This window comes from Boleophthalmus pectinirostris, unplaced genomic scaffold, assembly GCF_026225935.1.
Source record: "Boleophthalmus pectinirostris isolate CB_2022bp ecotype Guang Dong unplaced genomic scaffold, ASM2622593v1 HiC_scaffold_12, whole genome shotgun sequence".
Classification (NCBI taxonomy): domain Eukaryota; kingdom Metazoa; phylum Chordata; class Actinopteri; order Gobiiformes; family Gobiidae; genus Boleophthalmus; species Boleophthalmus pectinirostris.
In genome coordinates this window covers 3,985,056-3,999,384 of record NW_026571018.1, presented here as the reverse complement: position 1 = coordinate 3,999,384, position 14,329 = coordinate 3,985,056, and the positions used below count along the sequence as shown (strand labels likewise).

At 39.8% G+C, this 14,329-nt stretch overlaps 1 protein-coding gene across 2 annotated transcripts; it reads left to right on the top strand.

The window, feature by feature from the left end:
• Nucleotides 1-2,101: 2,101 nt before the first annotated feature.
• Nucleotides 2,102-11,927, top strand: taf9 (TAF9 RNA polymerase II, TATA box binding protein (TBP)-associated factor). 2 transcript variants are annotated; one of them, XR_008631523.1, is made up of 8 exons: nt 2,102-2,169; nt 6,896-6,977; nt 7,381-7,517; nt 7,881-8,015; nt 9,509-9,590; nt 9,932-10,036; nt 10,147-11,273; nt 11,621-11,927. XR_008631523.1 is itself a non-coding variant. In XM_020924440.2 (7 exons), the coding sequence occupies exons 1-7, from the start codon at nt 2,134-2,136 to the stop codon at nt 10,281-10,283; spliced, it is 714 nt and encodes a 237-aa protein (XP_020780099.1). In that variant the 5' UTR covers nt 2,102-2,133; the 3' UTR covers nt 10,284-11,927. The 2 variants fall into 2 exon arrangements, 1 of the variants encoding a protein (XP_020780099.1); XM_020924440.2 differs by having other exon boundaries at nt 10,147-11,927.
• The last annotated feature ends 2,402 nt before the right edge of the window (nt 11,928-14,329 follow it).

Here is a 14,329-nt window from a genome sequence, read left to right as displayed (position 1 = left end):
TTGGAGGAAAATCTGTATGTTCCGATATTCAGAGCCGAAGGCCCAGAGAGCCAGAACCAGACCCAAGACCAGACCCAGAATAGCTCCAAAACCAAGTCCAAGAGCCAATCTCCATCTGACCCTGGTGACTCAGAAGGACATTTATGTTTGATCCCTGACAGCTTTCCAAGGTTTTCATTTGAGTTTGTTGTTGTTGCAGGTCCTCGATGTTTGAAGGAAAACCTGTATGCCTCAGTATTCAGAGCCAAAGACTGGAAGAGCCAGAACCAGACCCAGGACAAGACCCAGGACCATACTCGGACCCTGAATAGCCCCGGAACCAAGTCCGAGTCTCCATCTGATTTTGGTGACCCAGAGGAGGACATTTATGTTTGATCCTCCACAGCTTCAAGACTAGGAGGATTGTGGGATATTGTTAGTTTTCAGATTCAGGGGCAGGAGACAGAGTTCCCTGTTGATTATTGTTCTTTACCATGAAACATCCAAAAGGCAAATGTTGAAAAAATAATTAGTGACTAGACCGAAGTGACGAGACCAAATTACGGTATTTTACTTAAAATCTGCATAAAACAATGGCCTTAAGTGATGTCACCCACAGTGTTCAGCTTCAGCCAAATGAACGGAGTTATTGTATTTTGATATATGACAATAAGGAATGGTTGAAACTTCCTGTTGCTCTGACACATGAGATCTTTAGCCCCACCCTCACTCTACAAAGGACAAAAAATTGGGGAACAAAATGACGAAATAATTGGAGCTAAAATGTGGTAGTTCTGTTGTCTCGTTGCAGCAACTTCATGAATTAAATGTGAATTTTGTGTGGAACCATTGACAATGTGTTTATGGACTGTAGAAAATATTGTATCATTTTGGTGGGTCTTTAGTAGAGTGTCCAGACATCCTTATTTACCCGGGACACTCCCAGTTTTGAGCCCTGTGTCCTCTGTCCCTGCAGATGTACAAAACCGGTGATTTGTCCTAGTTTTATACAAGAAATGTCCCAGATGTCTCTATTTTTAACAAATTTGATATCTGCTGAACAAACAATGAACAACAGCTTTTAACCAAACAAACCTGTACACCAGGCATGTCCAAACTATGGCCTGTGGGCCAAATGTGGCCCTCAGAGAAATTTTTTTTGGCCCTCAGGTTTCCAGGAGAATTGGCACAAATTACCTTGCATCAATGAAAAATTTACTTTTTATTTGCAAGTTTTTTGAAAATCTACCTTGATAAAACTAATATTTAATATTCAGTGTGTGATTTTGAGGATCTTATCATGAATAAAGGCATGATGGCTCATTCTAATGTGTTAAACCTGCACATATTTTAATTATTCACTGTACTGAGCATCAGTCTACGGCCTCGATCAGCCCTCTGCTTCATCTGTGTTTAGAGATGTGCCCTTGATGAAAAAAGTTTGGACACCCCTGCTGTACACATTAATCTGCAATGTATCAGTGCATCAATATCAACTGTAAATGTGTAAACAGTGTATGGATGTGATGACTGAGACTGAATTGGACTAGTTTTACTTACTTTTGCTTACTTTACTTAAAAAATAAAAAATGTTTCAGAAGAAGCGCTTCCTGGACCTCCAGAGGATAATACACTGTAGATCCAATTCAGTGGTGCTCTTTGGGAAGGGAAGTCAGTACAAAGATGCAAAAAACCCAAGGCATTCACTGGTTAAAAATAAAATGCCTTTATTAGTTACGGCACGTCTAAATGGACAACTTATAAAGTCCCGACGCGTTTCAGCCTCCCCTGAGGACATGTTTTATATTTTTAACCAGTGAGTGCCTTGGGTTTTTTGCATCTTTGTAGTTTTACTTATTATTGATTGAATATACATTTTATTGTATTTTATTTTATTTTATTGGCATATACGCCACTTATGACACCAACCTGTCTAGGGACTGAAGGTGGAAATTAGCAATTTTGCTTTAACCTGCACAAACATATAACTTCTTTATGTAGTTCAATGTTTTTATGTGCATTGTCCTTGATAAATAAACCAATAAATTAAACTAAAACTAACTGACATTACACGTGCAGCACAGGAGGTGGCGCCGTACTCTTTTGCGTTGGTTCGTAATCCGCCAAAAATCTCAAAGAAGAAGACGAAACAAAATGGCGGCCCCAAAAACTCTCCCTAAAGACGCTCAGGTGAGTCTGAGAAACAGAACTAAACCAGGACTAAACCAGGACTAAACCAGGACTACACCCACCCGCAGAGACACCCCGAGCCTGAACAGTTGTCCCGGAGGCGCGTGGAGAAGGGACTTAATGCCCCGGATGTGTCCCGTTAGCTCATTAGCATTTAGCGGCTAACTTTAGCAGCGCGCTTTAGAATATTTTGATCAGATTAAATCCTCAGAGGTGCTTCGTCCTGGGGGATATAAATCCGTGTGCTCTTGTGAGATGTGGGGGAGGAGGTTTATTTCAGTGAAACGCACAAAAAAGAGTCAGATTAAAGTGTCATGGAACAGTGTTGTGCTAACGAAGCTAACGGTGGTTTGTTTTTAGCCTCATGTTCGTGTGTTTGTGGAAAGAAAGTGACGGAATGAGCTTTAAAGCCAAGAGTAGTTGTTTTTAGTTCGGCCCACGTGTCTGTTAGTACAAGTCCTCATCGTGTTTGGACTGTCGGGGTTAAAGCTCCTGGTGCAGGGTCCATGTTTAACTTTTAAAGCTACAGTATGTCACTTTTCAACAATCCCGTCAGATTCTTGTTTCCCCACAAGCGGAGCCACGTGTGGTTGCCTAGTTACCGTTTGTAGACGCCAGGTAACCACACGTACTACGGAGGAGGAAAACAGGTGTATCTAAGGAAACTGAAAAGGGACAAACTACCCAATAATTGCAAATATTTCACCCAAATACGGCCTTTTTGTCATTTTTTAAAAACTAAATGTCAGCAATATCATTTGTGACGTTGTGTTTCATCCATTGGCGTCAGATGATTGTGAATGAAAGAATTTGAAATGTGACTACACTTTATTGGGTCAGATTTGTTTATGTTCACAAAACCAACACTAATTTGACCCTCGTGGCTTTCCGTAGAGTCAGTTGTGCTGTGATATTTGTGCGGGCGGAGTTTGTTGACATGGGTTTTTGAGGGGGAACTGGAACATAATTTGATTTGATTCAGGGGGTCTGTTCTAACACTGGAGATCATATCACTTCTCTTGGAATGTTCCACAGTACTAGGGGTGTGCAAAAATATTGAAATATCGATAAATCGTATAGAATAGAAAGCCTTTATTGTCATTATGCAATTGTATAATAAAATTCAGAGGGGCTCCATCAAAGTGCAAGAATTAATAATAAATAAAACGAATTAACAGTTCTCTTTGGGGAAGCTTTCGGGAAGAAGCTGTCCCTGAGTCTGTTGGTCGTGGCTGGAATTGACCTGAAGCGCCTGCAACAAGGCAACAGGTTGAAGAGGTGGAATCGAGGGTGTGTATTGCCGTATAAAGTGGTTAAGGAAGGCAGAGGGCAGCCAATAATGTTCTGTGCAGTGTTGGTGACCCTCTGCAGACGCTTCCTGTCAGCCTCTGTGCAGCTAGAGCCACACTGACACTGCAGAGGTCAGCAGCTCTCAATGGTGGAACGATAGAAAGTCACCAGCAGCTTGTGTTTAGTTGCTGCTTCCTGAGCACCTCAGGAGGTTTAGCCGCTAGGGCTGGGTATCATTAAGAAGTTGCCGATACGATACATATCTCGATACACAGGCCACAATATGATGCATATCTCGATACAGTGAGCTTTCAATTCAATGCAGTATATTTTCAAATTGATTCGATACAGTTCCATAAAAAACTAAAAAAGCACTAAGAGAGCGCAGACCTCCACCAAGGACTACAGTCCCCCTCATATTAATTGTGTTTTCCATAAATATTTGTCTCGTATCTTTCAATTTGGAATATGAAAGAGGATCCCATTGTCCATCCCTGAGTCAAATTTCATGGGGTTTGGTCAATAATTAACCGAGATATTGAGAAACAAAATTTTTGGCCCCATTTACCACAATGTTAACTAAAATTTCAAAGTTATCCAGAATCCAGTATTTCTTCCGGATCACCCCCAAAATGAAATCAGTTCTTCCTTTTCACATTTCCAACAAATCCTGAAAATTTCATCAAAATCGGTCCATAACTTTTTGAGTTATGTTGCTAACAGACAAACAAACAAACAAACAGACAAACGTCGGCAAAAACATAACCTCCTTGGCGGAGGTAATAAAGGCTAAATCATGGCTGTGATACTAAAAGTCTTTGTTAAACCACTTAATATGTGGAAAGTTCATATGAAAAAAGCAAGTTTTAATAAAAAAAAAACAGTGAAAATGTCAATTGTACTGCATAAATGAGTTTTCCTCTGAACAAACAACAAAACTGTAGCTCTGTGACATAAAAACTTTGTAAAATTTACCAAAAAATACTCCACTGACTCCACTGAGTTTGTGCCAAATTAATATGAAAAACACCAATTTTACTTAAAACGGTGAAAATGTCAACACAACTGTAGCTCTTACACAAAATAATTTAGTAAAATACACCTAAAAATAATCTTGGTGATATATCGATACAGCAGCCCACGATATCAATACTGTATCATCAAATTAAACAATACGATATATCGATATTTACATTTTTTTGCACACCCCTATTAGCCGCTACTGGGCCTTTTTGACCAGTGCTGAGGTGTTGACTGACCAGGAGAGATCCCCAGAGATGTGAATCCCAAGGAATTTGAAGGACTCCACTTGCTCCACACTTTGGCCGTTGATGTTCAAGGGGGCAGGGGTGGGCTCTGTTCTGCCGAAAGTCCAGGATGAGTTTTTTAGTCTTGATGATGTTCAGTGCCAAGTTGTTATTCGCACACCACTCGCTGAGTTTCACGACCTCATCTCTGTACAGAGCTTCACTCCCCTCTGTTATCAGCCCCACCACCGTCGTGTCATCAGCAAATCGCATCGTTTAATGAGGATACAGTATCGATATTGTGGGCTGCTGTATCGATATATCACCAAGAGTATATTTTGGTTTATTTTACTACATTATTTTGTTAGAGAGCTACAGTTTTGTTGCTTATTTAGTGAAAGGAAACTCATTTAAGCGACACATTTGACATTTTCACTGTTTTCGTGTCGCTGCACACGCTGTTCTCTCGACTGCGCCACTTCAGGATGGACTTTCTGGGGATGGGCTCTCCGTTCTTCACGTCCACAAACAACCTGAGTTTAAGAAAGACAGTCGGAAGAGATACTTAGACATTTGACATGACACTGGGGGTGTTCTACATGCATCTCTATTGGAGGAATGTTTAGGAGTTACTATGGTGACTTGGGGCATGCAAAAATATTGAAATATCGCTATATGCAGTGTTGGAAAGGTGACTTTTAAAATGTATTCCCCTACAGATTACAGATTACACACACCAAAATGTAGTTTGTAACGGAATCCATGAAGTTACTTAAAGTGAGTAATGTAATCTGATTACTTTGGATTACTTGATTTGCTGTAGAGAAGCAAAGACGAGGAAATCTTCACATAAGATGTTTTATCTGATAAAAGACGATAAAAAGCCCAGACTTTAACCGTATTAAAAATATTACTGATAGAAGAGGAGGAGACATGTCTACGCAGCATGAGATAGTTCTGGTTTAGTCCTGGTTTAGACCTGGTTTTAGATCTGGTTTTAGATCTGGTTTAGTCCTGGTTTTAGACCTGGTTTAGACCTGATTTAGACCTGGTTTTAGACCTGATGTAGACCTGATTTTAGACCTGGTTTAGACCTGGTTTAGACCTGATTTTAGACCTGGTTTAGACCTGATTTTAGACCTGGTTTAGACCTGGTTTTAGACCTAGTTTAGACCTAGTTTAGTGTCCAGCAATGAAAAAAGCCCAAAATGTAAAAACAGGAAAATACCGCTGTGTAATCCATTTATTTCAACAAAGTAACTGTAATCTAATTACCACTCACTGAAACAGTAACTAACTGAATACAGTTACTCATAATTTGTACTCTGATTACGTAACTCCGGTACATGTAATCTGTTACTCCCCAACACTGGCTATATGTATATAATGTGACAATACACTATCAATATTGTGGGTTGCTGTATCGATATTTCGCCAAGAGTATTTTTTAGTATGTTTTACTAAATTATTTTGTTACAGCGCTACAGTTTTGTTGCTTGTTTAGAGGAAGGAAACTCGCTCATGCGACACATTTGACATTTTCACAGTTTTGATGATTAAAATGTTTGTGTTTCCTATGAACTTTGCACAAGAAGTGATTTAACAAAGACTTTTAGTATCACAGCCATGATTTAGTCTTTATTTTTATTGAACTGTATCGAATCGATTTGAAATATATCCTACTGAATCAAAAGCTCACTGTTCTGAGATCTGTATCACATTGATAACTTCTTAATAACACCCCGCCCTTCCCAGTACCGCATTAAACTCGTCTAATTTAGTTTGAGGTTACAAGAAGATACTTTGAAAATCATGTGTTCTTACTGCGAGTGGGTTCGCTCGTAAAATTCCCCTCAGAAAAAACATTGCAGTTGGAAGCAGAACAAATAAATCTTTCACTTTATCCCTGTTTTATAACCAAAATAAAATGAAATTAATTAACATGACTTTACTGAAAAAATATGACTTATTTATTACTATTTATTGCCTCTTAATATTTTACTGTATTTCAATCTGAATATTACAAAAACATGAAATTAATTGTGTGACAGTCGCTACAAACACACTCACTCAAATGACTGAAAATCATAAAAACATGTTTGACTGGCGGTGGAGTCGTGGTGTGGTGTGTGGTTGTCGGTTCAAATCCCTCTCCGTCTGAACGATGTGTTTCTGTATTTTCGTTGCAGGTGATGATGCAGATCCTCAAAGACATGGGCATCACCGAGTACGAGCCACGCGTCATCAACCAGATGCTCGAGTTCACCTACAGTAAGGAAATTTAGACTGGGTTTAGTCCTGGTTTGATCTTTGTTCAATCCTTGTTTAGTCCTGGCTCAATCCTGGTTCATTCCTAGTCCTGTTTTACTCCTGGTTCAATCCTGGCTCAGTCCTGGCTCAGTCCTGGCTCAGTCCTAGTTTAGTCCTTGTTTAGTCCTGGTTCAGTCCTGGCTCAGTCCCGGTTCAGTCCTGGTTTAGTTCTTGTTCAGTCCTTTTTCAGTCCTTGTTTAGTCCTTGTTTAGTCCTTGTTTAGTCCTGGTTTAGTCCTGGTTTAGTCCTTGTTTAGTCCTTGTTTAGTCCTGGTTTAGTCCTGGTTTAGTCCTGGTTTAGTCCTTGTTTAGTCCTTGTTTAGTCCTGGCTCAGTCCCGGCTCAGTCCTGGTTTCTGTTTTTCAGGATATGTGACGACGATCATTGAAGACGCTAAAATCTACTCGTCTCACGCCAAGAAGTCGACCGTGGACGCCGACGACATCAAACTCGCCATTCAGTGTCGCATGGACCAGTCGTTCACCTCGCCGCCGCCCCGAGACGTGAGTGCACTTAACCCTTACGCTCTCCTCGCGGTCACATTGACCTGAAGAATACATTTTTTTTCCGCTCTCTTGGGGCGGGTCAATCAGACCCATAAATTTATTTTCAAATAAATTCTCGCTAGGCGAGAAAATAAATCAATGTGACCCCGAGGAGAGCGTGAGGGTTAAACCAGATTCATTCATTCATTCATTCATTCATTATTCAGAATTAAATTATTTTTATTCGGAATTAAGCCTCTCATGTAAACGTGGCAATTGCCTCTGCATTTATTTACTAATTTCTGCATTTACTTTTCCACGTTTCTTCTCCCCGATGGTGTTTCCTGGCGTGTTTTCTGACGATATCTTGTGGTGTTTCAGTTCCTGTTGGAGGTGGCACGTCAGAAAAACCAGACTCCTCTTCCTCTGATCAAACCGTACACAGGACCGAGGCTTCCCCCAGACCGCTACTGTCTGACCGCTCCCAACTACAGACTCAAGACCGTCCCCAAGAAGGTAAACACACACAGACATATACAGAGAAAGTATCTTCATAAAGGCAAGGCAAGGCAAGTTTATTTGTATAGCACAATTCGTACACAAAGTAATTCAAAGTGCTTTACAGAATAAGAAATACATTAAAATCATAATAAAAACAAATCAAAACATAAATAATCATGAAGATTAAAATTAAAAAAGAGAGACATAAATTGGAGAGAAGAGTGTGGAATGAAAACCTTTCAGTTATTTGCACAGTGAAACAGAAATGTTTTGAGCCTGGATTTAAACAGCGTCACAGAAGAGTCTGTCTCACATGTTCAGACTGTTCCAGGCTTTAGCTGCATGAACCTGAAACTCTGACTCCCCTTGTTTAGTCGTGACTCTGGGCACCAGCAGGAGGCCGGTCCCTGAGCTCCTCAGAGTGTGAGATGGTTCATATGACACTAACATGTCACAGATGGACTTTGGTGCTCGGCCATGGAGAGACTTGTACAAACAGAGCTGCTTTAAAGTCTATTGTCTGAGCCACAGGAGCCAGTGCAGAGACCTGAGCACAGGACTTATGTGCTCGTACTTCCTAGTTCGAGTAAGGACCGTTGCAGCGTTCTGGATGTTCTGCAGCTGTTTCACAGCTCGTTTGGAGAGACCAGTGAGCAGAACATTACAGTATCTAACCTACTGGAGACAAACGCATGGATAAGTTTCTCCAAGTCTGATTTAGACAGTAAACCTTTGATTTTTGCTATGTTTTTTAGATGGTAAAAGGCTGCAGATGTTATTGATTTGATGTGGCTGTTAAAGTTCAAGTCTGAGTCCATTATTACCCCGAGATTTCTTGCCTGATTTGAAGGTTTTAGAGAGAGAGACTGGAGGTGATGCTGACACTGTCCCTTTGTTTCTGTGGACCAAACACTATGACTTCAGTCTTGTCAGAGTTTAGCTGGAGAAAGTTGTTTTGCATCCACACACTGATCTGTTGGATGCAGTGACCAAGTGACTCCACTGGTCCATAGTCTCCTGCTGCCAGAGAGACGTAGATCTGAGTGTCATCTGCATAATTGTGGTAGGACACGTTATTGCTGCTTATTAACTGGCCTAATGGCAGCATGTAGATAAACCAGGTATCAATACTGAAGACGCTGCACCACAGGACAAAGTTCAACCTTTCCTGAACAGCTTTAAGCCTCATTTATTGTTTTTTGGTCATTTCTCTAACTTAGGATGACCAGATTTTCAAAATAAAAAAACTGGGACATCTCTGGTTTGGGTTTGTTGGTAATAATAAAATTGTTAAACAAGTGTGAATTACTCTATTACTTATTTTACTTACTATTACAAGTCTATTACTTATTATAGACTGTTAACGTCACATATGAACAGTTCTTCAGATAAACTATAACATAAACAACAGAACAGAACAAGTTTAACAAACTCTCCATCTCACTCCAAATCACTAAATAAATGAATAAAGTTTGATTGATTGATTGATTGATGTGTTTTTGTTGCAGATGACGCCCTCTGCTGGTCGGATCTCAGTCCCGCGCCTCAGTGTTGGAGCCGTGTCCAGCCGCCCCTCCACCCCCACGCTAGGTACGAGGATTAGTCCTGGTTCAGACCTGGTTCAGTCCTGGTTTAGTCCTGGTTTAGTCCTGTTTTAGTCCTGGTTTAGTCCTGGTTCAGTCCTGGTTTAGTCTCTGGTTCAGACCTGGTTCAGTCCTGGTTCAGTCCTGGTTCAGTCCTTGTTCAGTCCTGGTTTAGTCCTGGTTTAGTCCTTGTTCAGTCCTGGTTTAGTCCTGGTTCAGTCCTGGTTCAGTCCTGGTTCAGTCCTGGTTTAGTCCCCAGTTCAGTCCTGGTTTAGTCCTGGTTTAATCCTGGTTTAGTCCCGGTTTAGTCCCCAGTTCAGTCCTGGTTTAATCCCGTTTCCCCCTCAGGTTCCTCAGTCCCTTCTGTGTCTAAAGTCTCTGCTCCGGTCTCGTTGGCGGCCCAGAGGTTCACGGTTCAAATCCCGAGCGCCCAGAGCCACACCCCCAAAACCAGTAAGCCCCGCCTCCTTTGAACACTGAACATTTTGTCGTGTTTTAAACTTTTCTAAAAATAATCAATGACAATAATAATTTAATCTGACTCTGTGGCTCCTCCCCCTCAGCCACGGCCACGCCCCCCGTCCTCATGAGCTCGTCTCTGATTGGACAGAAGACTCTCCTTATGAGCAGCAGCAGCCTATCACAGAGCGACAGCTTGAAGCGCAAACATGAAGACGACGATGATTACGACGCCATTTAACCTCACACTTTAAACATTAAAATAAAAGTCAAAGGGCCCGTTTTACCCATTTTCTGATCTAACGTATTTTTCGGAGTATAAGTCGCACCAGCCAAAACATAGTAATGAAGAAGAAAAAAACATATGTCACACTTTTTGGGGAAATTTATTTTATAAAGTCTGAGATCAGGAACTGACATTTCCTGTTGAAAGTCAAGTTGTAGTAAAAACAATAGAAGAGAGAACAACAGACTGTTAACGTCACATATGAACAGTTCTTCAGATAAACTATAACATAAACAACAGAACAGAACAAGTTTAACAAACTCTGCATCTCACTCCAAATCACTAAATCCATTCAATTCTTCATCCTCGGTGTCACTTCTGAACAACTCCTCAACCTCCGGAGGTAAACAGAGCGCCACTTCCTCTTCTGTGTCGCTGTCGTCAGACTCAGCGTCAGTTCCAGTTAGAATTATTCGGGTCTTTCTGAATCCCGACAGGATGGTTTCGGTGTCACTGAAGTCCAGACTTTGTCCATCCATCCAGTGACTTCAGGAAAGTTTCATGGTGCATCCTCCCGGTGTCACAAGTTTCTCTCTCACTCCAAACTTTCTTTCTGCTGCTCGATTTTCGTTTGCAAGTCATGAAATCTGCAGCTGAAGTTTGTAATCTGCAAAATATGATTTTGTTTTTGGGGGCATTTGTGTTCAGTCTTCTCAGTCGTCTTTATAAGTTTGTTTAAATTTTAGATCTTTAGTAATGTTGCGATCGACTGACATGATACAGACAGGACAGAGGCTCTTTCTGCAGGAGACATGTGCAGTAGAGTGAAGTGACAGTGGTGCAGGAGGAACAGGAGCAGCAGAAACTGACACACAAGACTAGAGCCTCTCCACACTTCACTGTCAACATTTTAATATATGGTATAAGTCACAGGAAACACCCAAACCATGAAAAAAGTGCCACTTATATTCCGAAAAATACAGTGTGTTATAATGTTGTTTCCACGTCACAAACAGACCTGGAGTTGTGTTTTGTTTAATTCACACACGTTTAACACACAAATCCTGCATATTTAGGCTGAGTTCTCACAAAAAACTCCTTGTGATTTCACGTCAAGAAGTGCTCCACTGTGTTTTTAAACTCCACACACCTTCACTAGAATCATTTGAATCAGTTTAGGTCTGGAACTATCAAAACATTTCTACTGAACTAAAAATAAAAGGAGCTGTTAACTTTAAAACTATGACTACATGACATCACAAGGTGGAACAAGGCATTTTGAGCTTTGGAGATGAACAGACTAATAATAAATGTTTACTCAAACGTGTAAATGAAACAAAACACGACTCCAGGTCTGTTTTTGTCGAGATAACAGGATTATGATGCAGCTTAAAGCTCACAAGAGTCAGTTTTGTGTAATACAGGACCTTTTAAAATAAATAACAAGTCACATGTAAATAAAACATTTTTTCTTGTTTTTACTGTTTAATTGTTACAGCTGGTTGTATTTTGGACTCCTCAGTTTTTTTTTATAATTTAAAATAAATGTTTGTGTTCATGTAGCTGAAATAACACTGTACTCAGACACCTCTTTTACAGACTAAGACCAGGCAGCAACAACCTCAGTTTTTATAATAAAAGTTTTCCATCAGGTGGGAATGTGGTTTGATTATTTGTGTTATTTATTTGATTCTTTCTAACTTTGCGTTTCCGTGGAATAGTTACAGAGAAAGCTAAGTTAAAAAGCAAACTGTGGAGATACGTTTTATGTCATATTGTCAAGTCAGGGCTGAGATAAAAGGTAAAACAAACACATGTTTGCAACCCAAGAAAAGAAACATCTCACACTCCAGTTGTTGAAAGCAGAATTATTGTGCTTGTTTCCACTCTGTAGTTCTAATCTACGAAACCTGTGGCACATAAAATGTTATAATTCAGATATTTTGAATAAACAATAGTGGGATCTGTGGTGCCCAGTGGGTTTTAGTCGTGTTATAATGCACTTACATACTCAAAAACAGACCTGGAGTTGTGTTGTTTCATTCACACGTTTGAGTAACTATTTCTCTATATCTCTATATCTCAAAATGCTCTGTTCCACCTTGTGATGTCATGAAGCGATTGTTTTCAAGCTTACTAAACTAAAGTAAAAGGTATCACGTCTGTGTTTCCCAGACTTTTTTTCCCCAGGGATCCATATTTTAAAAGTCACAAGTCAATAGACATTATTCATAAATGACTAAATAAAGGTGGATTTGATCATTATTGAATATTAATGATATTTTATTGTTGACTGAGTCTCTGAACAGTTAGTATTATGCAAGTTTTAAACACTGAAAAAGTCATTGAACCAGAAATAAAAGGATCTGTAAGTCACCTATTTGGACATTAAAATGTAGTCCATTTCTTTTTCTTTTCAACATTCAATTGAACCAACAACACTGGAACAAAAGAGTCAATGAAATAATTACTAAAAGATTAGAAATTATACAGAACATGTCTTAACATATCAACATTTCAAATGAGATAGGTGGGCCTGTCTGTGTTTTTGTAGCATGTTCCAGTCCGGGTCCAGGAGGAGACGCAGCAGCAGATCAGACAGTTCAGTTTGTTTCTGTTTCTGTGCTTTGTCTTTATTTTTGTGAGCACAGAAAATCCCAATTCACACAAATATGTAGAAGTGAAAGGAACTGTACATTGCAGACCTACAAGCAGATGGTGACAAAGTGACCCAAAAAAATCTCTTGTGACCCACCTGAAGGTCACAACACTTTAGGTAATTGTTTCCCAAAGACTGGGTCATGACCCTCAGGTGGGTCGCAAGGGATTTTTTTGGGTCACCTTGTCACGATCTGCTTGTAGGTCTGCAATGTACAGTTCTGACGCATGTTGAAATGTTAAGACATGTTTTTTAATCTCCAAATCGGCGACTTATGGATCCTTTTATTGCTGCTTCATTTTTTGTTTTTCATTGTTTAAAACTTGAGTAATACTAACTGTTCAGAGACACGTTCACTCAGTCAACAATAAAATATCATTAATATTCAATAATGATCAAATCCACCTTTATTTTGTCATTTATGAATAATGTCTATTGACTTGGGTTGCGAAGGTTTGTGACTTTTTTAAAATATGGGTCTCCAGAAAAAAAGTTTGGGAAACACTGATTTAGGTCATAAAAAAGTCATGGAAAAGTTATGAAATTTTGTCAGTGAAAAAGAGTGGGAACCCTGTGTACAATTACAGAGCTGCAGTTATCCAAATGATTTTAGCGAAGGTGTGTGGAGTTTTAAAACCCAGCGGAGCACTTCCTGTATCACCACATGACGTCACAAGGTGGAACGAAGCCTAAACATGCAACAATGAATGAAACAAAACACAACTCCAGGTCTGTTCATGATGACGAAACGACATAACAGACTGTAGACCAGAAAATAGCAGAGGAGGGACCAAGTCATCGTTTTGCAAGTCTCAAGTCAGTCTGAAGTCTTTGACCTCAAGTCCAAGTCAAGTCCCAAGTCAAATACAGGCAAGTCCAAGTCGAGTCTGGAGTCACTGGCCCATGAGTCCAAGTCAAGTCCAAGTCGTCTGCTTTGAGCTTCAAGTCATTTCAAGTCTTTAAACCAAAGCACCAAATATAGCTTCGATTTTTTGCAATTTCTGTGAATTTTAAACGAAATTGTGGTTAAAGTCGTGGTATTTTATATACGAGTATTTATAAGAGTTGTAGAAATGTAAATTTTTCCTTTTTAAATGTTTTGACAAGATCTTAGTGTGAATTATTACAGTCAGAACAGAAAGAATTCAGATTTAAGAGACCTTGATGAGTTTTTTTTTTGTGTCATGTCGTCTGCACTGAAATGGAAGGATCATGTTCTATATAGTTCCCTCTGATTTATTGTATTGTACTGTAAATTACAGGCCCGTGGACCAAATTTGGCCTGCGATACAATTATATTTGGCTGATGAGATCACATCAAATCTGTATTAGAGCTGCCTGCCGGCTACAGATAGATGATAGAGACATTTATTTATTTAAAATTTAGTTATTATGTTCTATT

What these genes read in the sequence shown, in the direction of transcription:
- taf9 (XM_020924440.2), top strand. Translation starts at nt 2,134, where the DNA reads ATGGCGGCCCCAAAAACTCTCCCTAAAGACGCTCAG. An exon ending in CTCTCCCTAAAGACGCTCAG is followed by an intron (nt 2,170 to 6,895) that starts GTGAGTCTGAGA and finishes TTTTCGTTGCAG; the next exon opens with GTGATGATGCAGATCCTCAA. An exon ending in CCTCGCCGCCGCCCCGAGAC is followed by an intron (nt 7,518 to 7,880) that starts GTGAGTGCACTT and finishes GTGGTGTTTCAG; the next exon opens with TTCCTGTTGGAGGTGGCACG.